At 40.6% G+C, this 23,946-nt stretch overlaps 1 protein-coding gene across 1 annotated transcript in view; it reads right to left on the reverse strand.

The window, feature by feature from the left end:
- Positions 1-230: 230 nt before the first annotated feature.
- Positions 231-23,946, reverse strand: part of LOC141127323 (uncharacterized) — a 39,871-nt gene continuing 16,155 nt past the window's right edge. Inside the window, exons 3-8 of the mRNA XM_073613638.1 lie at positions 23,301-23,427; positions 18,923-19,015; positions 17,140-17,233; positions 11,842-12,419; positions 4,265-4,322; positions 231-292 (exon numbers count right to left, since the gene is read on the reverse strand). Of these exons, the coding sequence (XP_073469739.1) occupies positions 250-292; positions 4,265-4,322; positions 11,842-12,419; positions 17,140-17,233; positions 18,923-19,015; positions 23,301-23,427 (993 nt within the window). The 3' untranslated portion in view covers positions 231-249. The remainder of the gene's footprint in view (positions 293-4,264; positions 4,323-11,841; positions 12,420-17,139; positions 17,234-18,922; positions 19,016-23,300; positions 23,428-23,946) is intronic.

The following is a 23,946-nucleotide window of genomic DNA, read 5'->3' on the forward strand; positions in this document are numbered from 1 at the left end:
CCGAGGCTCTGACATTCTAACTGGGCGCCTGGCTGAAAGCCAAATGTGGCATGTCACTTAAAGCGGAAGTTACGTTTTTTGGGTGGAACTCCGCTTTAACTGCATTTTTAAATTCATACATAACTGCTATAAAAAAAAAAAAAAAAAAAAAACTGAGTTTTTTAGGTTTACAGGTAGCAATAGTTGCACAAATTGCAGCTATTACAATCACAAAATTGGTCAATACTTACTTCTCTCTAGTGTCCACAATCATTTCATTTGTCTTTGTTCCTTGATATTCAGATTTTCAAGTCTAATCAGAAAAAAAAAAAATAAACCATTAATGATTGAGTGTTATGAAAAAAAAAAAAAAAAAAAAAAAAAAAAGTTTAAAATGCGATTGTTTCCAAGGCAGCAACAGTACTAAACTAGAGGCACTATGTGCCTGAAATTCTCCAAATCAGTTTCTGCGTCTGTACTCTTTCTCCCCCCCCCCCGAAACAGACCTAGACATACAGCGTTCCTGTGCAAATCACACCGGAGCTGCTGCCGAGATATGAGAACTGGCCACAATCTCCTGCTATTGCAAATTGGATGCAGGGAACCCACATCCGAGTGACTAGTGTGAACCCAGCGTTAAAGTGGTTTTAAACCTCACATGAAATATGAACAAAGCATATCCCTCTATAGGTTATACTTGTCTCAATTAAAAGCACTAAGTGTAATTTCTGGCTGCTGCTTCATTCCTTTGCTATCAGCATGAGTCATTTCTGACACTGAGAAATATGTAACGGGGGGTTTCGGGGACCTCCAGCAGATTGACAGCCTCAGTTCCTGTGTGCAACTTAAAATGGATGTAGAGAAGGGAAGATTAGATGGATACAACTTATGTAGGTGGATTTGTTTCATCTGTATTAGAGGATAGCCCCTTCACTGGGTATATGGAAGGGTTTAAAACCACTTTGTGCTGCCTTGGTGGGAGGGGTGTGGTTGCCAAGGTAATTTGCTTGGTCTCCATTCCTCTATGTACAGCATGTTATCCTTCTGCCCTCAGAGGTGGGACACTCCATATTGGCGCTGCTGTGTTGGATGCAAGGACGTCGGTGTCAGTTCCCCCCCCCCCCCCTCTTTTATCTGGTACATACAGGTGAGATTCAGCATGGTCACACTATGCTTTTCCAACACCCTATAACAGCACACCACTACATGTGAAGGTATGCCTGTAACTCCTTGCATGTTCTATTTAGGGTCTTATGATGCCTCTAACTTTAATCTCATCCACAGAAATCTTGTCTGTTCCCAGACCGAACAGCACACAATACTAGCACGCTTCTATATGAAGATATGCCTGTAACTTTACTTGTATGCCTTATTTGGGGTTCTCTTGCAATACCTCTGACTTAAATTACAGTGCCCATTGAGAGATATTCCCTGCAAGGTTTGTTACCAGATCGGGTGGGATCCACTAGTTGCTCTATGAAGGCACTAATCTAGGTTTTTTTTAATCCCTATGGCTTTTGGACTAAACTGTATACACTTGCATACAAGTTGCTATGTCCTATTGAGAGATTAATGGTTATATATGCTATGGATTATAAAAATATATTGAAGATCTAGATTATATTACAGATACGGTACTACCCAAACCTGAGGAAGACTTATGCAGAAACATGTTGGGTCACATAGGGCTGGACCTGCAAGGGCAAAGGAGCCCTTTAAAATGGCTTCCAGATGCCTACCAAGAATCCTTAAGAGGAAACACTCAATAAGTAAAGTGTTTGAGAACAGTGCGCATGTGCGTGGCGCCAAGCTCGGTCATGCACTGACTAGGCTCCGCTAACCTCCTGGCAAGAAAAGCTTTTAAAAAAGTGATAAGGGGCGATCGGATTGCCATCCGACTGACATCCTGGTACTCGGGAGCAGACCATGCAGCGGAGAACGTCAGCCGCAAACCTCCCCAGCAACTCTGAACAACCTGTGCTTCCAAGGCTCAGCAGCAGCCCTCCCCACCTAAGATGGTGCCAGGGAAGGGAGACACTGCACGCGACTGTACACAGACAGCGGCGGACCCCTCAGACCGCAATGAAGCAAGGAGGGGGAGACAATGAATGCAGCAGTCTTCAAGCTCACCAGACCTGGGCAGCTCAGCAGCCGAACCGAGGAGCCAGAGCAGGTTAGTCTCCAGACACAGCAGTGGCCCCCCCAGACCAAGATGGCACCTGAAACAGGGGACATATACGGGGGAGGCCAGACACAGGACCGCGCTAACCTGCCCAGCAATTACCTTTCTAGGAAGAGATCCCTTCTCATCCCAATCCCAGGAAGGGCCTCCATCACCACAGAGTGAGCACCCACAGATGTCCCCCTTGTCAGGCTCTTCAGACAGGCCCCTATTGTTTACTGACTCCCCAGCCTCCTCCACAGATAGGCAAATGGCTGAAATAGCCCTGAGCCAAAACAGCGCAACGTTTTCACAGCCACCTGCCCCTACTACTGTGTACTCAGGAGACAGTTCATCTTGCTAGATTTTCTACACTCCTGCAACAAGAACTATCTAAAGCATGCACTATAATCACTACAGGTAAGAAAGATGACTTTCAAAACATAGGGGAGAGATTGGACACAATCTAGTCCAAAATGGATGGGACAGTAAAGCGAGTGAACAAAAACTCCAAAATGATCACATCCCTACAGGGCCAAGCAAACACAAAAATTGAGGACTTGGAAAACAGGTCTAGGAGGTATAACTTCTGCGTGCAAGGCCTCCCAGAATCAGAAACGGACCTAGAAGAATCGATCCATGCCCTAATGAAGCAATTGATACTGGACATCACTCCTCACCAGTTAGAATTGGATAGGGTGCACCACGCCCTGACAGCACCCAAACCAGATGGCCTGCCACGCGATGTGATAGTTAAGCCTCATTTCTATCGCATCAAAGAAAAGATTATGCTAGAGGCAAGAAATCAAGGAGACATCTCAGGACATCCGATCCATATTTTTACAGACATAGCCCAGAAAACGATCCAGAAAAGGAGAGCACTGAAGTCGCTCCTCAGTCAGCTTATCAACTGACAGGTTAAATACCGTTGGTAGTTTCCATTTTGACCATCATTTCCCTACAAGGGCAAATCCCATTCCTTTGCTACCTTCCAGATCGGTGAAGCATTACTCCAGGACTTGGGTCTCATTTCAAACAGAACCACAGGGGACCAGTGACCCGGTTAACGAGAGACGACCCATCTCCCCCCTATGGTCTCAACAGGGAAGGTCCAGAGCCAGGAAATCTCCATCAGTCACCTGAATGTTACCAAAGATGCAATTCCAAAATTTGGTCCTAGTGACCGAGCTCCTTACAGGTGGTCAGTGACCAACCTTTGAAGACCCAGATATGTATATCTGACTGTTCCCATTGTTTCTGTTCTACACAGACTCAAATGTAGATATTGTTTAAGGTTACAATTTATGATGCTTTTGTTCCCCAGGAGGGAATTCCGCTCCTGACTGAAGAATTACCTTTTTTTCCTTAAAAAGGGAGGGAGGGGGATTACACTACCTGTAATTTCTCTGTTCCTGCTTTACAACCTTCTGGCGGGTGGATCCCGCTCGTCCCTTCCTGATAGAAAAATAGTGCCAGAGGTGAACTTGTCTCCACAACGAGAGTGGAGACAACCTCACAACTACACAGGGGCCTGGGGTCTGAGTGGGTGGGGTTATAAAAGAGTACACTCTAGTGGCAGCACCTTTACATTTTTTGCCATCTCCAATCACCTTAAGGTAGCCTGCATATAACACATGGTTTAGAAATACAAGTCCAATGTCCTATAAAATAAATACACACACACTTTAAAGCATTGTCTGTTCGATACTTGTTGCTACCAGAATTCCAGTGGGTTAAAGTCTAATGTTGTCTGCATTTGCTGCACTGTTATCAGTTAGCATTGTTCCCAGCCCCTTACCCAGTTAGGGGTGGTTCAGTAGTGTAACACTTTCTATCCAAGGGTGACATTGCTGCTCCACTATAGATCTAGTACAGTGAACAGTTCTCTCTAGGACAGAAAACATTACTGACAGGAACACAGAAAGCCTGGGAGGACAAAAAAAAAAAAAAAACAAAAAACAAAAACAAACTCACAAATGCAGCCATCACAACTATGAAGTGGTAAGCTGCACTATGTTTTGTGCATTGGTTTAGATACACTTTAAAAATTGCCATTCAGATGCCCATTCTAAATTTAAAATCCATGCTCATCAGAAAAAACTGCAAGTGAAATGTTTTACTTACCTTGGCCACTCATTTTCATATGAATCCACAGGCTCAGGCTCAATAGCAGCACTTGCCACTTAAACAAAAAAAAAAAAAACAAAAAAAAAAAAAATTAGAAGTTACAGCTCATCCATGAAAGACTAAATTAAGGTTTCAGTTATTGGTGGATGATAGTGGGCTTAATCTCTTAAAAGGGAAGTTGAGGAATACAAAAAAAAAAAAATAAATAAAAATTATATACTTGCCTGGATGGCTGCAGCACCGATCCCAGCTGCAGCTGTCCAAGGGGTCTACACCAAGAGCTGAGCAATCGAAGGGCACTGACCCTGATAAGGTCCTTTATATAATAAAAAACCCTGAACATTTCCCCCAATGTCTATCACAATGAATGCCGGCCGCTGACCTGCTTTAAAAAAGCCAGTTGAACATGATTGGTCTGGTGCAGGGCCCCCGGGTTTACTTACTTTTTTTATTAAGTATTTGCAGAAAATACAAGTGTGTTGAGCATATACAAATTGAGCATATACAAAGTGAGGATTCCCGCAATAAGATCTGGTATATCTGTGAAAGTGGAGGAAGATTGGGATAGTAATTCAAAAGCAGTGCAAGGTCGCGTCAGGTCCGTAGAGGACTGTTTGCCTAAATGTTTCAGCTGTGTATATTCCAACCATGCACATGGGGAGCTATGGCAGGAGGGGAGTATCTGGGAAAGGGGAGCAAGAGTCCAGCCAGTCAGAGTATGGCTCAAAAGGGTCAGTCTCCGCGATGCCCCTGGAGAAACTTAGTACTTGTCACAGTAGGGAGAAAGATGCTAGGCCAAACAGCGGGGTCAAGAGATTTGGTCTGGAAGAGAGTAAGCCTTTACGTAAATAAGTATCCCATAACTGCAGCGTAGTGCGCACCATAAGGGGTAATAAGTTTCTTGGGGTCTCTAATCAGGTTCTAACCAGGATAAGGAGGCAAGATCTGAGGAGATAAGATTCTCCAAGGGAGTCCAGATCTTGGTAGAATGGCCATGAAACCAGTCAACCACTGAGCAAAGATGCTGCATGAGAATAAATGGACAAATGGGGGAAGAGCCACCCCCTCTACACTTAGGCAAGGAGAGGATGGTTTGTCGAATTCTGGACTTATGTCGTCATATAAATGTACGGATAACCCTGTTGAGAGACAAGAAAAAAAAAAAAAAAAAGAGGGGGGAGGGGGTGGGAACAGGAACGGCATGAAAAGTGTACAATAATCTTGGCAAGATGTCTATTTTGATAGTATTGATGCGACCAAACCACGAGATGTGGTTTAGCATAGGATTTAAGACAAGCACGGAGAAGTGGCGTAAAGTTAATGTCTGCCATGGCGGACAATAAAGATGGGATTTTGATGCCTAGATATTCAATAGCCATAAGTTGCCATTTAAAGGCAAAGTTGCGTCAAAGGTGAGCCACAGAAAATTGAGATAGGAAGATATTCAGGGCTTCCATCTCATAGCTTACCTTAAAAATTGCTCACTGTGCCATATTCCGCAAATGTCTGAATAAGATGACATACATACATACATACATACATACATACATACATACATACATACATACATACATACATACATACATACATACATACATACATACATACATACATACATACATACATACATACATACATACATACATACATACATACATACATACATACATACATACATACATACATACATACATACATACATACATACATACATACATACATACATACATACATACATACATACATACATACATACATACATACATACATACATACATACATACATACATACATACATACATACATACATACATACATACATACATACATACATACATACATACATACATACATACATACATACATACATACATACATACATACATACATACATACATACATACATACATACATACATACATACATACATACATACATACATACATACATACATACATACATACATACATACATACATACATACATACATACATACATACATACATACATACATACATACATACATACATACATACATACATACATACATACATACATACATACATACATACATACATACATACATACATACATACATACATACATACATACATACATACATACATACATACATACATACATACATACATACATACATACATACATACATACATACATACATACATACATACATACATACATACATACATACATACATACATACATACATACATACATACATACATACATACATACATACATACATACATACATACATACATACATACATACATACATACATACATACATACATACATACATACATACATACATACATACATACATACATACATACATACATACATACATACATACATACATACATACATACATACATACATACATACATACATACATACATACATACATACATACATACATACATACATACATACATACATACATACATACATACATACATACATACATACATACATACATACATACATACATACATACATACATACATACATACATACATACATACATACATACATACATACATACATACATACATACATACATACATACATACATACATACATACATACATACATACATACATACATACATACATACATACATACATACATACATACATACATACATACATACATACATACATACATACATACATACATACATACATACATACATACATACATACATACATACATACATACATACATACATACATACATACATACATACATACATACATACATACATACATACATACATACATACATACATACATACATACATACATACATACATACATACATACATACATACATACATACATACATACATACATACATACATACATACATACATACATACATACATACATACATACATACATACATACATACATACATACATACATACATACATACATACATACATACATACATACATACATACATACATACATACATACATACATACATACATACATACATACATACATACATACATACATACATACATACATACATACATACATACATACATACATACATACATACATACATACATACATACATACATACATACATACATACATACATACATACATACATACATACATACATACATACATACATACATACATACATACATACATACATACATACATACATACATACATACATACATACATACATACATACATACATACATACATACATACATACATACATACATACATACATACATACATACATACATACATACATACATACATACATACATACATACATACATACATACATACATACATACATACATACATACATACATACATACATACATACATACATACATACATACATACATACATACATACATACATACATACATACATACATACATACATACATACATACATACATACATACATACATACATACATACATACATACATACATACATACATACATACATACATACATACATACATACATACATACATACATACATACATACATACATACATACATACATACATACATACATACATACATACATACATACATACATACATACATACATACATACATACATACATACATACATACATACATACATACATACATACATACATACATACATACATACATACATACATACATACATACATACATACATACATACATACATACATACATACATACATACATACATACATACATACATACATACATACATACATACATACATACATACATACATACATACATACATACATACATACATACATACATACATACATACATACATACATACATACATACATACATACATACATACATACATACATACATACATACATACATACATACATACATACATACATACATACATACATACATACATACATACATACATACATACATACATACATACATACATACATACATACATACATACATACATACATACATACATACATACATACATACATACATACATACATACATACATACATACATACATACATACATACATACATACATACATACATACATACATACATACATACATACATACATACATACATACATACATACATACATACATACATACATACATACATACATACATACATACATACATACATACATACATACATACATACATACATACATACATACATACATACATACATACATACATACATACATACATACATACATACATACATACATACATACATACATACATACATACATACATACATACATACATACATACATACATACATACATACATACATACATACATACATACATACATACATACATACATACATACATACATACATACATACATACATACATACATACATACATACATACATACATACATACATACATACATACATACATACATACATACATACATACATACATACATACATACATACATACATACATACATACATACATACATACATACATACATACATACATACATACATACATACATACATACATACATACATACATACATACATACATACATACATACATACATACATACATACATACATACATACATACATACATACATACATACATACATACATACATACATACATACATACATACATACATACATACATACATACATACATACATACATACATACATACATACATACATACATACATACATACATACATACATACATACATACATACATACATACATACATACATACATACATACATACATACATACATACATACATACATACATACATACATACATACATACATACATACATACATACATACATACATACATACATACATACATACATACATACATACATACATACATACATACATACATACATACATACATACATACATACATACATACATACATACATACATACATACATACATACATACATACATACATACATACATACATACATACATACATACATACATACATACATACATACATACATACATACATACATACATACATACATACATACATACATACATACATACATACATACATACATACATACATACATACATACATACATACATACATACATACATACATACATACATACATACATACATACATACATACATACATACATACATACATACATACATACATACATACATACATACATACATACATACATACATACATACATACATACATACATACATACATACATACATACATACATACATACATACATACATACATACATACATACATACATACATACATACATACATACATACATACATACATACATACATACATACATACATACATACATACATACATACATACATACATACATACATACATACATACATACATACATACATACATACATACATACATACATACATACATACATACATACATACATACATACATACATACATACATACATACATACATACATACATACATACATACATACATACATACATACATACATACATACATACATACATACATACATACATACATACATACATACATACATACCATTTTCGTCATTACCTTAAGGCCAACACCGATCTGTTAAGGCATCTGTTGTAGGAAGGACCAGTGAACCCGGTCAAATGCCTTTTCAGCATCAACCGATATTAGGCATGCTGGAATATGGCATTTCTGGGCATGTTCCTTTAGAATACATTGTTTTAATGGTGTTATCCCTAGCCTCCCTTCCAGGGGTAAAGCCCACCTCATCAAGATGCAAGATCAGTGGTGTAAACCTATTAGCAATTTTAGAATACATCCGAATGTCCATGTTAGTTAAGGAAATAGGGAGGTAGCTACCACACAAAGTAGGGTCATTGTAGCTCGATCTGGAGCTTCTGAACAGGGGAGAGTTTGTCCTACCTGAGGCTGAGAAGCTGCACCATTACTGAAGGTGGATGCCAGCACCATGCTGTCCCTGGAGGCCGAGCGGGTTTGCCGGGTTGCAGCCAGAAAGGACTGAATGTCAACTGTTGCTGTGCGGTTACCCTTTGAGTACTGTTTTCATGGATCAAGTAGGTGGTACCATGATCCCCTCACTTTGCCAAGGGGTACAGAGCTCCTTCTCCACACATCCTTACACTGCCATTGCCAAGCCCCCCCCCCCCCCCCCCCAGGTTTACTCAGAGGCAGGGGGAAGCAGGCTGTAATTTAGCAAGTGACAAGCAACAGGTCTGGTCTTGTTTGGTGGGCGGCAGGTTTTTTGGGTAGTTTGGCAGCTGGTGTTTGATTAACAATGGATTTACATCGGGGACAGTTTTTTTTTTTTTTTTTTTTTTTAAAACACAACCCAAACATGTTCCGATGTAAATTAATTGTTAATCACAATAAATATCAGCCCCCCGCCAAACACGACCAGACCTATTGCTTCTCACTCAAATGACAGCAGTTTCCCCCGCCTCCAAGTAAACCCAGTAACCCTGCCCCCTATATCATTGGACCAATCATGTTCAACAGGCTTTTATAATGCAGGTCAGTGGCCAGCGTTCATCGTGATGACATCAGTGAACTATGTCCCCTGTTGCACCCCCACAACCACTGGGCCAGGGTTGTGGGAAAGGGGCCCTTGCCATCAACATGGTGTGCCTCCATGAGGAAGGCACGCAGCCTGGTATGGTTCATTAGGGAGGAAGCCACCCCCCCATTCCTGGCCTGCAATGGATTAAGTGAGACTTAGTGCAGTGCTCCCCTTAAGATCCATACCAGACTGAAGGGCCTGATATGAATTTGGGGGGTGCACACTGATTTGTTGACATGGGGGCTCCCTTCAAAATCCAAACCAAGATCCAAAAAAGGCCTGGTTTTGGTTGGGGGGGTGGGATACCACGCTGTTTTTTCCAAGGCTGGCTTGTGTTTACAGTCTGCTGACAGCAGGGATGACTCAATGTTAGGATGTCGATAAGGAGCCAGCACCTAACACCCGATAATGACTCATTCTGTGGACAGCAGGGATGAGCCACTGGTTAGGATGCCAGCAGTTGCAGGCTCCCAACAACTAGCACAAAACACTCCAAACACTTGTGACAAAAATAGACGCTTAAACACACGCAAATTGCATGCGTCAGGATATTTCTATGGGGAACAAAATGCTTCAAAAATGCACCAATCTGCCTAATTCAAGATACAAAAAGTGCCAAAACGGAGTTTCAGGCTACTTGAGTGGAGATGTGAACCATAGGATGGTCTCTCCAACAGAATTTGAGCTTCAAACGACAAAGCTCAGGTGTGAGTGGGGCCTTACACTGTGCAGGGTAGCAAGTCCATGATACCCTGTACTCAAATGTACCTTTTAAAGTGTTAGATCTCAGTCTGAGTTATTGTACTGTAGTGCCTCGACACCAGTCAAAATGTATCAATTACCAATAGGCTGGTTAGACTAAAGAAAATAATGGCTCAAATCTACAGCCATCAAGACCACTCTAGGGCATATTACAGTTCCTAATACTGCCCAGGACACAATTCTATGCCAGTTACACGTACTTTGATAGGTGCCCCAAGGATTGACTTTTGTTACTGTAGGGTTACCACGGTTGGTGCCCCCTCCTTGACTTGGCTTTCCTGCAGCAGGTCTGTTGGTGTATCCCTCTTGGGTTGTCTTTGCTGTAGTTCCAAGGCTGGTGTATCCTCCTTGACTTTGCTTTTCTGCAGAAGATCTGCTGGTGTATCCCTCTTGGGTTGTCTTTGCTGTAGTTCCAAGGCTGGTGTATCCTCCTTGACTTTGCTTTTCTGCAGAAGATCTGCTGGTGTATCCCTCTTGGGTTGTCTTTGCTGTAGTTCCAAGGCTGGCGTATCCTCCTTGACTTGGCTTTTTTGCAGAGGGTCTGTTGGTGTATCCATCTTGGATTGGCTTTGCTGTAGTTCCAAGGCTGGTGTATCCTACTTGACTTGGCTTTGCTGCAAGATTTCCACTCTTAGTGTATCTACCTTTACTTGACCTTCCTGTAGGTTTTTCACCCTGTCTGTATCCTTGATTTCCAAAGTTAGCATCTCCTCTTTGACTTGGCTTTGCTGTAGGATTTACACTGTTGGTGTATCCTCGACTTGGCTTTGCTGTAGCGCTATGGTAATCAAGCAAAAGAAAATAAAACAATTTAAAAAAAAAAAAGTAACCATGTCCATATGGAAAAAATTTAAAATGCAACCAAATCATGTTCTTTCTGCCTCCAAATATAGATCAATGTTGTGGTTAGCATTTTGAATTGAATTTGCTGGGTGATTGGGAGCCAGTGTAGGAATTGGCAGAGTGGGGTGGCAGACAGTGGTTGGTAAGGTGGATAAGTCTAGCAGCATTCATGATCGCATGAAGAGGGGATAGCCTATGGAGAGGTAGGCCAATGAGAAGGGAGTTGCAATAGTCAAGGCGAGAAACAAGGGTGTGAATGAGTAGCTTGGTGGTTTCATTTGTTAAAAGGGGGCATATTTTAGAGATGTTCCAGAGGTGACGTCTGCAAGCTTTCAACAGCATTTGGATTTGGGGCTGAAAGGACAAGTCAGTCTAGGATTACACCTAGTACCCTGGCATGAGGGGAGGGATTGATAGTTGCATTATTGATTTTCATGGATAAGTCACGAAGGGGGGCACGGGGTAATATTACCAGCTCGGCTTTACAGAGGTTTCGTTTAATTGGTGCGACATCCATGCTGATGTGTCATTAAATTAGTAATGCGAGAGGAGACTGAAGGAGTGAGGTGAAGAGTAGACAGATTTGGGTGTCACCAGCGTATAAATGGTATTGAAAGCCATGGGCGGTGACCAAGGGAGGTGTAGATAAAGAGAAGGGGTCCAAAAACAGCCTTGGGGGACCCCCCACAGAAACGGGCAATGGAGAAGGAGACAGTTGTGGGCAACACTGAAGGAGCGCTGTGATAGGTAGGAGAACCAGGCTACAGCAGAATCTTGCAAAGCCAAGAGAACGGAGTTTGAGAAGGAGCAGGTGGTCAACAGTATTAAAGGTCGCAGAGGAGGTCAAGCAGTAGGCGTATGGAATAGTGCCCATTGGTTTTAGCAGTTAGTAAATAGTTTTTGTTTTAGTAAGGCAGTTTCTGTGGAGTGCTGCGAACGAAAGCCAGACTGTAAGGGGTCAAGGTGGTTATTTTCACTGAGGTAGGAGCCAAGACGGTTGTAAGCCAAGCGTTCTAAAAAGTTTAGAGGTGAATGGGAGCAATGAGAGATCTTAAGTTGTTCAGGTTGGTGGGGTCCATTGAGGGCTTTTTAAAGTGGAGTTCCACCCAAAAGTGGAACTTCCACTCAGATTCCTCCCCCCCTCCAGTGACAGTTGGCACCTTTCAGGGGGGAGGGGGGTACAGATACCTGTATATTACAGGTATCGGTACCCACTTCCAGCATAGATAGCCGCAGAATCTGCGGTTATTTACGCCACTTCCTGCTCCCTCCCCGCTGCCTGCTGGGAAACACACGGATCCCACAGACAGCAGGGACCATCCGTATTGCGCTGCGCGACTCGTGCATGCGCGGTAGGGAACCGGGAAGTGAAGCCGCACGGCTTCACTTCCTGATTCCCTTACCGAAGATGGAGGCGGCAGCACCCGAGGACGGAGAGACGGTTCGGCCTCGGGTGCCGAAATCGCGGGCGCCCTGGACAGGTAAGTGTCCATGTTTTAAAAGTCAGCAGCTGCAGTATTTGTAGCTGCTGACTTAAAAAAAAAAAAAATTTCCGGCGGCACTCCGCTTTAAGTATGGGAGTGATCAGCATATGTTTTAGAGGGGAGGCTAAGGTGCCACTAGAGGGAGAGAGATGATATGCTTTTTTTTATAAAGCAAAGAAAAAAAAAGACACCAAGGCTATAGTCTGCACACTGCACTATATTACCAACATTAATTTATTTAAGGACATTCTGTGTAAAATTTGCATATTGCACTTTATTCACTCATATTGTTTACATTAATGCACTTTATACCCCTTAAGGGATATCCTTATATTTAGCACTGCACTTATTCAGATTAATTTGTTCAGCTCATGTTTAGGAAGTGTGTTTAGTGCTGGCAGCATCACTAGATTAATATAGTGGCTCACAAGGCTTTTACATAGTCAGTCGTTCAAGAGGATGGCAAGGTCTCTTGAGATCAGTCTCTTAAGATCAGTGATGAGTGAGCCGTTTTAGACAGAGGTGGCCAGGTCGGGACAGGGGAGAGATGTCTTAGGTGGTCAGTAGCAGAATAGAGAAGGGTTAAAGTAGCGAAGGTTCCTACAAGTAATTGTTTGCTGCTTGGAGGGATGGGTGGTTGGAGGCAAGGTAAGTAAGAAATTGTTTTTGCAAAATTTAACAAAGAAACAAAGAAACAAAAAAAAAAAAAAAAAAAAAAAAAAAAAAAAATTTTACCCCAAAAATTGTCTTCCCATTTAGTAAAAGAAAAAAAAAAAAAAGCCCAGTGATGATTTAATACCACCAAAAGATAGAGAAGTCTCAAAAGAAATTATAAATGTAATTTGCGTATAGTGTTGCATGACTAATTGTCATTCCAAATGACCACGCTGAAAAATGTTCTGGGCAGGAAGGGGGTGAAAGTTCCCAGTATTGAAGTAGTTACAGTGCATCCTGAAAATATTCAGAGTTTCATTTTGCCACATTGTTGTTACAGCCTTATTACAAAATGGGTTAACCACTTGCTTACAGGGCACTTAAACCCCCCTCCTATCCAGACCAATTTTCAGCGCTGACGCACTTCGAATGACAATTGCACAATCATACTACATTGTATCCAAATTTTTATCATTTTTTCCCCACAAATAGAGCTTTCTTTTGGTGGCATTTGATCACCTCTTTTTTTAAACAAAAAATAAAAATCAAAGTAAAAAGACTGAATTTTTAAATAATTTTTTTTTTTTATATTTTGTTATAAAATATAAATAAAAAAAACAGGTAATCTTTCGGTGGCACTGTTGGCTATCAGCGCGAGTAGAAAAAAAACAAAAAAACGATTACTGATCTTGTTTACATCATGTGATCAGCTGTCATTGGCTGACAGCTGATCACATGGTAAGGGGCCGGGACCAGCCCCTTACTCGGATCAGTGATCAGCCAAGTCTCAGTGATTCTGATCACAGCGCGCCCAGAGCGTGTGCACAGGGGAGGCAGTCATGACGGCCTCCCGGGAATTCAGGTCTGCACTGTGGCAGTCATTCGGCCATAGCGCAGATGGCAAGTGGTTAAATTCATTGTTTTCCTCAAAATTCTAAAAAAAAAAAAAAAAAAAAAAAAAAAAAAACACACACCATAACATGAAAGTTTGAAATCTTTGCAAACGTTATCAAAAATAAAATGGAAAAAAAATTGCATGTACACAAGTAGTCACAGCCTTTGCCATGACACTTGAGCTTAGGTGCATCCTGTTTCCACTGATCATTCTTGAGATGTTTCTACAACTTGATTGGGGTCCACCTGTGGTAAATTCAGTTGATTGGACATAATTTGGAAAGACATTTGTCTATATAAGGTCCCCCAGTTACCAGTGCATGTCAGCACAAACCAAGCCATGAAGTCCAAAGGAATTGTCTGTAGACCTCAGAGCCAGAATTGTATCCAGGCACAGATTTGGGGGAAGGGTAGAAAATATTTCTGCAGCATTAAATGTCCCAATGAGCACAGTGGCCTCCATCTATAAATGGAAGTTTGGAACAGGACTCTTCCTAGAGCAGGCCGCCTGGCCAAACTGAGTGATCGGGAAGATGAGCCTTAGTCAGGGAGGTGACCAAGAACCCGATGGTCACAGTGCTCCAGCATCTTTGTGGGGGGAGGGGAATCATCAAGAACAATCTCTGCAGCACTCCACCAATCAGGCCTGTATGGTAGAGTGGCCAGATGGAAGCCACTCAGTAAAAGGCACATGACAACCCGCCTGGAGTTTGCCAAAAAGCATCTGAAGGACTGGCCACAACAAAATTCTCTGGTCTGAAACAAAGATTGAACTCTTTGGCCTAAATGGCAAGAGTCATGTCTGGAGGAAACCAGACACCGCTCATCACCTGGCTAATACCATCCCTACAGTGAAGCATGGTGGCAGAATCATGCTGTGAGGAGGTTTTTCAGCGAAGTAGGAGACTAGTCTGGATCGAGGGGAAAGATGAATGCAGCAATGTACAGAGACATGCTTGATGAAAACCTGCTCCAGAGCACTCTGTACCTCAGATGGGGCGAAGGTTCCTCTGCCAACAGGACAATAAACCTAAGCACACAGCCAAGATAAGGAGTGGCTACAGGACAACTCTGAATGCCCTTGAGAAGCCCAGACTTAAACCCGATTGAACATCTCTGGAGAGATCCCAAAATGGCTGTGCACCGATGCTCCCCATCCAACCTGATGGAGCTTGAGAGGTCCTACATAGAAGATTGGAAGAAACTGCTCAAAATAGGTGTGCCAAGCTTGTGGCATCATACAAAAGACTTGAAGTTGTAAGTGGTGCCAAAGGGGTTTCAAAAAAGTATTGAACAAAAGGCCATGAATACTTCTGTACATTTTTTCTTTTAATACATTTACAAAATTTGTCAAACTTCTTCCACATTGTCATTATGGGGTATTGTTTGTAGAATTTTGATTAAAATAATTAATCTATCAATTGTAGAATAAGGCTGTAACATAAAATGTGGAAAAAGTGAAGTGCTGTGAATACTTTCCAGATGCACCAATTATGCATGTGTGAGCGAGACCTAAAAATAAAAGCTTTACCCTACTAGAAAGCAAATAAACCTAATCTAGGAAAACTAAGTTACAAAGCAGAGACCATGCATATGTACAAAAAAAAATAATTTGATGCCAACCTGGATGCAGTGTTGTCGAAAGCGGTTTCAGAACTGTAAGGACAGTAATTCCCATACTCTTTCAAGACAAAGGTAGACCTCTTAGTTTCCGATTCTTAAATAAAAGCACAGAGTCATAAATAAAAAGCAAAAACCTATATAGATAGACACACAAACCCAAATAAGCTCAAAAAAAAAAAAAAGTCAATTTTTTTAAAAATATGTGACGGGGCGGGGGGGGAACGACACTCCCATAAGTTATGTGCTATGAATGTGCCCAGTTTAGGGTCCAAGAAAACACTGCTACATAAACCCATTTTGTAGAGGTAAATATCACTTATTTTAACTGCAGCCAGATTAGGATTTTCTGAAAGCTCTATGATTGCAAGCAAGGGATAACTGAAATGTTAGCAATGTTCAGGTCCTCAACCCAGAAAGCTTGTTTTATGCTTATATTTATATATCTCACAATTGGTGATTCACAACCAATTCCATCTTTAGGGCTTGTATAGGTGGACAAGTTCCAGTGGACTTTGTTCTGGGATCTGTCTTTGGGCAGCAGTGTACCTAGCACATTGGCACCTTGGGCTGATTTTTTTTTTTTCTCCCCCCAAAGAAATTTTATGAAGGAATGAAGCAGCATGCGCTATAGCAAATTGTATGTGGACAGATTGTGCTAGCAGTGGGAGGGGTTTAATGGAATATGGTTAAAACCTGAGCCTAATTTGCACACATGCCACAGTCCTTTTACACAGAAAATATGCAAAGACTGCCAAGAGTCTACACACCTGAGCACACATGAAACTCAATTGCATATGCTTTTGTACACAACCTTTCAGTAGCCATGCCATCCGGTGCAGCTAGGACAGTCGCTGTCTGCCAGCCCTAAAGTTTGGTTCATTGAATTCCTGTCTCTTCCCTTCCCAGAGCAAATCCAGTAAGATTTTCCGTGCGTTGAATTATCCGACCCTAGTGGATCACTGACTAGGCATGGACGTTGACGCGCCCCCCTGCCCAAATTTATCTGGTCCCTGCTGAACCGGCCAAGCTACAATCCATCTATAATCATCTTTAGGCAGGTGTATTTTCCACTGCTGTCAATCAGGAAACCCACCCAGAAAAAATTATATGTAGCAGTTCCTGGATTGTATGCATGTGGATAGAAGTAGGGTTGCAGACACTGTAGGAAATCCACAGCACTAACAACTTCAGTTATCAATATTGCCTTAAAAAAAGAAGTATTCATCTTGTGGATGCTGGGCAGTGTGGTTGGACAGCTCAGCTTCTCCCCACCTCAATTCTGTCTGTCTAACCATACTAGCAACAAATACTTAATATGGGATGATTGATAGCACTTAACTCCGTCAATAGGCATGCCAGCACACCAAGGGGTAGGGTCAGCCCCAGTCACAACCCAAGATCAGTCAGCTCTGCAGGGATGTGTGAGATTTGCGGCTGCTAGTAAACACACTGGGTCGGTAGCACATCTCTGTAGTGCCGACTGATTGCTTACCATTGAAACTAGTCAGCATAACAGGGCTTTGCACTGTAGGAATCTTAGAGAGGGGCACCTAATGCTGTGCTATAGTGCCTCCATATGCCATGGGAAATGAAATTGGGCAAAAAAAAAAAAAATATCAGTGCTGGGACTGTACAGTTGTTTTTTTGGAGCATTGACAGCACCTAGTTCTCTGCTATAACTTCCCCATTGGAATGCTCATAAATTGAGCTTTAGTCTGAATCGGAGACACACACACACACACACACACACACACACACACACACACACACACACACTCTTTACCTTCTTCCCAGTTCTCCTCACATGGAGGGGCCTGCCATGCTGAAACATAATCTTTGGGTCTTGCGTCAGCTTCATAGTTTATCTCTCCAAATGCTAAGAAATTAAAAACATTTTAGTTTAACATGCGTTGCCACAATCCTCTGAAGGACTGCACATTAAATATAAACAAAATTTTATAATCTTTGCCTAAACATTATATTCTACTTGTAAACCTTGTGGAAGCAGCCTGGCTTTGCAAAATCCATATCTGTAAAGACTTGACTGGGTAAGGCAGCCAATTAGTACTACTATTAATAGTTACATGCAGAACCTCAGTAACACCGACTGTTTTCCCTGCACAGGCCCTTCAAATGGACTTTTAAATCAGATTTTTGTTTTTGGAATTTACAGTACAAAGACATTTGTACAAAATACATGCCATAAAACACCACAAATACAAAAAAAAACTAAAAAATGACCCCCGCCCCCTTTGGAGCATGAAGCCAATGAAAAGAGAAAAAAAGGCAACAATTGATGCTTGCTAAATAAAATAGGATATACCCATTAATAGAAAAAAAAAAAGTATATACATACACAATCTGATATATGGATATCTATATAGAGCAGTACTTATTTGTACAGATTGGTCTATACCACTACCGTGGATTTAGCCTCAAGCCATTGTGACCAAAGATATTCTCAAATTTACTCAGAATTCCTTAGAAAATAGGTGTCTAGCGAAGGAAATAATCCTAAGTCAAAGATCCAATCAGAGAGTAGGATAAGGAGAGTCCACCTAAGGGCATTCTGTCTACAGGCCAAAAAAAGTGCAGGTCTAATAGGATTTACAAGAGGAGTATAAATATGGGGATCACAATAGCCCAATAAGCATGTGAGTGGTTCAACCAAGATATTGACATCCAATAGCCCATTAAGATACTGCCCTCCAAAGTTTAGGGCATTGCCACAGGAGATGCATCAATGTGCCTGTTGCCATGCCTTGCACAGGTTGAATCTAGTCACAGTCCAATATTATATAAAAATGTAGGGGTTCTGTAAACCCTATGAAGGATGAAAATCTGAGTTAGTCTATGTGATGGGAAAAACACAGGGCAAGGATCAAAGATTATCCCAAGCATCTTCAGGAATAGGGCCAAGATCCTGTTCCCACCCAACCCTAGATCGAACGGGACGTTTAATAAAAAAAGTTAAGTGCCCTATATAAAATCACAGAAATAAAGACCCTTAGTTGACCTAGCTTGTACCATTTTATCCAAAACAGGAGTAGAAGAAAAAAAATAACTTAGCTGAAGTTAAATGCAACTCTAAAGGCATGGCGCAGTTAAAAAAAAATTGAAAGAACCAAGTCGACTGGAGAGGAGAAAAAAAAAAAAAAAAACACCTCTCCCCTCAACTCTCCAAAGGATTTGAGGGGACAGTTACAGTTGAACTAGAGTAGTTATGCCAGATCTTTCCCATCTCTGAAAACCCCTAAGAGTCAGGAGTTCGTGAAGTCCATCATTACCCAATATAGGTGTATATACCCCCCCCCTTCCCAGATCAACTCAGGGTGACAGGGCAGACACAAACACCCTTTCAGTCTATCACAACAGCTCAGGTGACTGGGCAGTGGATACCATGCCTTCTACCCCCCTCATCACCAGAGGGCACTGCCATTACAATCCACAACCCCCTCTGCCTGGCTGGCTCTCCGCCTCAGATACACCCGGGTGGTAGCTAGGAAGGTCCAGAGGGCTGGAGACAGTTAGCAGCAGCTGCCGGTGGGAGAAGCAGGAAGCGAGATGGGACCAGGCCATGGTGCCAAGGGCATTCTGGCTAAAAAAAAAAAGCCAGGGATCTCGCGATGGTGTCACCCAACCTGGGTGCAGAGCGCACCCCCATAGGGACACCACTGACATGCCCCCCATATTTTGGCACCCGGGGCAGACCCGTTTTCCCCTGGTATGTGCCTCACATCCTGTCCCCTCACCTCCAGAGAAGCCGAGCACCGGTATGCCGACATGGCAGGGTGCCTGGTCAGTATTCGCTCCATAAGACTCAGACATTCTCCCTCCCCCATTTTTTGGGGGGAAAAGTGAGTCTTATGGTGCAAAAAATATGGTAGACTATTACGGCCCACTACCGATTGCATTGTGCAGCATTGTGCAGCACTGCTAAGCAAGAGGTAGAACTAATGTGTAATGAACAGATATGATTATCCCTGTGTAAGTTGATTACAGATTTTTTTTAAACTAGTTCATGTGATAATTTAGGCAAGCTTAAAGTGTTACTAAACCCAGGACCCTAAATTCGCTATCTGGTCCCCCACAGTAATTGCAGAAATGCATTTTAGTAAACTGCTAAATACCTTTTCCCATCAGCAGTATCTAGCAGTCTCGTGACTTCCATCAGTCTGGTTAAAGCTTGTAAAAGGAGTTTTCATTCTCCTCTGACTGTCCTACTGCAGGACCCCTGACCCTCTATCTGTACAGTGCTGATTGGCCCTGTGCTGATCACTTGCACGCTCCCAAGAAAAAACTCCAGCAATACACACCAAACTGAGCACAGTGGAAGGGGAGGATCAGAGAAGAACGGAACAAACAGCCTTTTTACACAATGCAGAGGAATAAAGCCTTAGGTTCAACAGTGAGTATAACAAGCATGCTTTACTGCATATAGACCGATTTTACTGTTGTGGGTTTAGTAACACTTAGTTGCATGTACATTTCCACATTTTATGCCACTCTAGCCTGCGAAATGTCCACATTAATTCCACAGGGAAACCGACACATGATCTCCTGCAGCCTTCATTGGTTCCTACTGCCAACCTCCACATGTCACAGGACACCATGGTGATGTGGCAGTCAGCAGGAGGAACCAGTGGGAACTGCAGGGGTACCAGGAGAACAGGTATGGCTTTGACTAAATGACCATGTCACCTTTAGTAAATCCCCCCCCCCCCCAGTTGCAGCATACCTAGGATCATTCTTACAGCTAGCCCCAATCAAGCAATCTTTTCTCAGACATTGCCATGGCTCCTCTTTCTACTGCACTGTGTCTTGGCCCAATTTATTCTCATCAGTAAACCTGAGGGACCACTGGTGGCCACCATGAGTATGACTAGCTAAGAATGAAATAAGGCCCCAACACACGCACAGTACAAAGCGCCAGCAGAGACTACACTAAAGGTCAAGTTTTCCTTTAAAACATTTAGTATGGTGACAGGGTCACTTTAAATAGATTTTGAAGAAAAGGATTTTTGACTGGGGCCACTATGCGAATAAAAAAAAAAAAAAAAAAAGAAGTCCATGTTCTTAGAAGTACCTAGGGGAATAGGTCTGATTTCAAAGAAAAATGTGATCCCATAATAAAATTGCATTTTAAAAATGTTAGAAAAGTTTAATACTTTTTTCAGGGTAAGAGGGTTAGATGTGTGGTGAACGAATACACTTGCATCGCATTTGAGACCTACTATCTGTGGTACTTAAGAGCCACCATTCTGCAGTTCTAGTACTTCAGGGCCATCAGTCTTGTTTCTTGGAACCTCAAACCAGCTACTGATGAATACTATACAAATCTAAATCATAGCCCATTTTAGAATCAGTGTACATGGTTTCTTTAAGTACTGATAAAGGGGAAAGGGGAACTTCTCCAAAACATGTTGGCTCCTATTATGGGTCTTGAAATAAACTTCTATCCAGACCAAATGATGTGAGGCTTCGATTCTAGACTCAGGAGGACAAAGGCCATGTTGGGGCTCCAGGTACTAAAGGCCAACAGATCTTAAGGGTTTATGGCAAAGCAAATATGTATCCACATTTCCGTATACTTTTCACACAAATTTCACTGCTTTCCCACCAAAAGTTTTTTAAGTCCACCTATCCTTTAAAGCTGTACTACAATACTAGGTCATACAGAAGCAGAATCCCACTTAAAGCCACAGTAATGTCAAAAAAAGCTGGCCCCCCTGTAGGTTTAATAAATGTACTAGTATGCACAGACTTGACTGCAAATGGAGCCCTCCAGGGCAGAGCTGTCCCAGCTCTGCCTGAGCTTCAGTTTTGCATCTTTGGCTGCTTGAACGGGCAGGCTTTGGTGACATCACTCCCACATGTGCACACTGGTATCACATCGCCGCGGCACACAGTGGGCCATAAATGTGATCTGGGCACATGTGTGGCTCAGATCACATTACCTGCTGACAGGCATGGGGGCATTTATCACAGGAGACCACTAGGGTCTCTTCTGTTATAAAAACCCTGTCATTGGCTTTTAAATACGACTATACTAGCACTTTATTATAACACCAAGGCATCTTAAATTGAGGGGTTGTTCAGTCCTTCACATTTTAACATAATAGCAAAAAAAAAAAAAAAAAAATTGCACTGAATTTCTTTACCTGGAAGAGGCTCCAGGTGACATTTGTTCTCACAGGTCTGCATATGCAACGCAAGTTCTTTTTTGGGTACTCTGTGACGAGCATTGAATGGACAAGTGGCCAGTCCTTTTGCTACAGCTTTATTGTTCTATAAGACAGAAATTGGGACATAAAAAAAGTTTATTTCTCAGTGCTTATGTCACATACCTTTAGATTCATAATAAGAAAGGTTTATGAAAATACATCCCTATGAAAAACAAAAGCATTAAAAACAGACAAAAAAAAAAAGGTTGTAAAGTCTCCAGGTTTTTCCCCATTAATGCATTAAGGTGAATAACCTGTTCTGCAGCTGCCCCCAGACCCCCCCCCGCCCCTTAACCTGAGCCCATCTGTTCCAACGATGGGCACAAGCCCAGCAGCCCCAGCCGCTTTGTTCTCATTGGATTGCAGAAGCTATTGGCTCCCACTGCTGTCAAAACTAGTGACACGGGAGTGGGGCAGAGTCCTGCTGTCAATGGACACAGCAGCAGGACTCGTGAGCACGCCTGCACAGGAGCTCCCACGGAGAGCGGCTCTCCGTGGGGGCTCCTGATAAAGAGGAGGAGCCAGGAGCGCCACCAGGGCACACCAGAAGAGGATAGGGGCTGCTCTGTGCAAAACCCTTGCA

This window comes from Aquarana catesbeiana, linkage group LG02 (assembly GCF_042186555.1).
Source record: "Aquarana catesbeiana isolate 2022-GZ linkage group LG02, ASM4218655v1, whole genome shotgun sequence".
Lineage (NCBI taxonomy): Eukaryota > Metazoa > Chordata > Amphibia > Anura > Ranidae > Aquarana > Aquarana catesbeiana.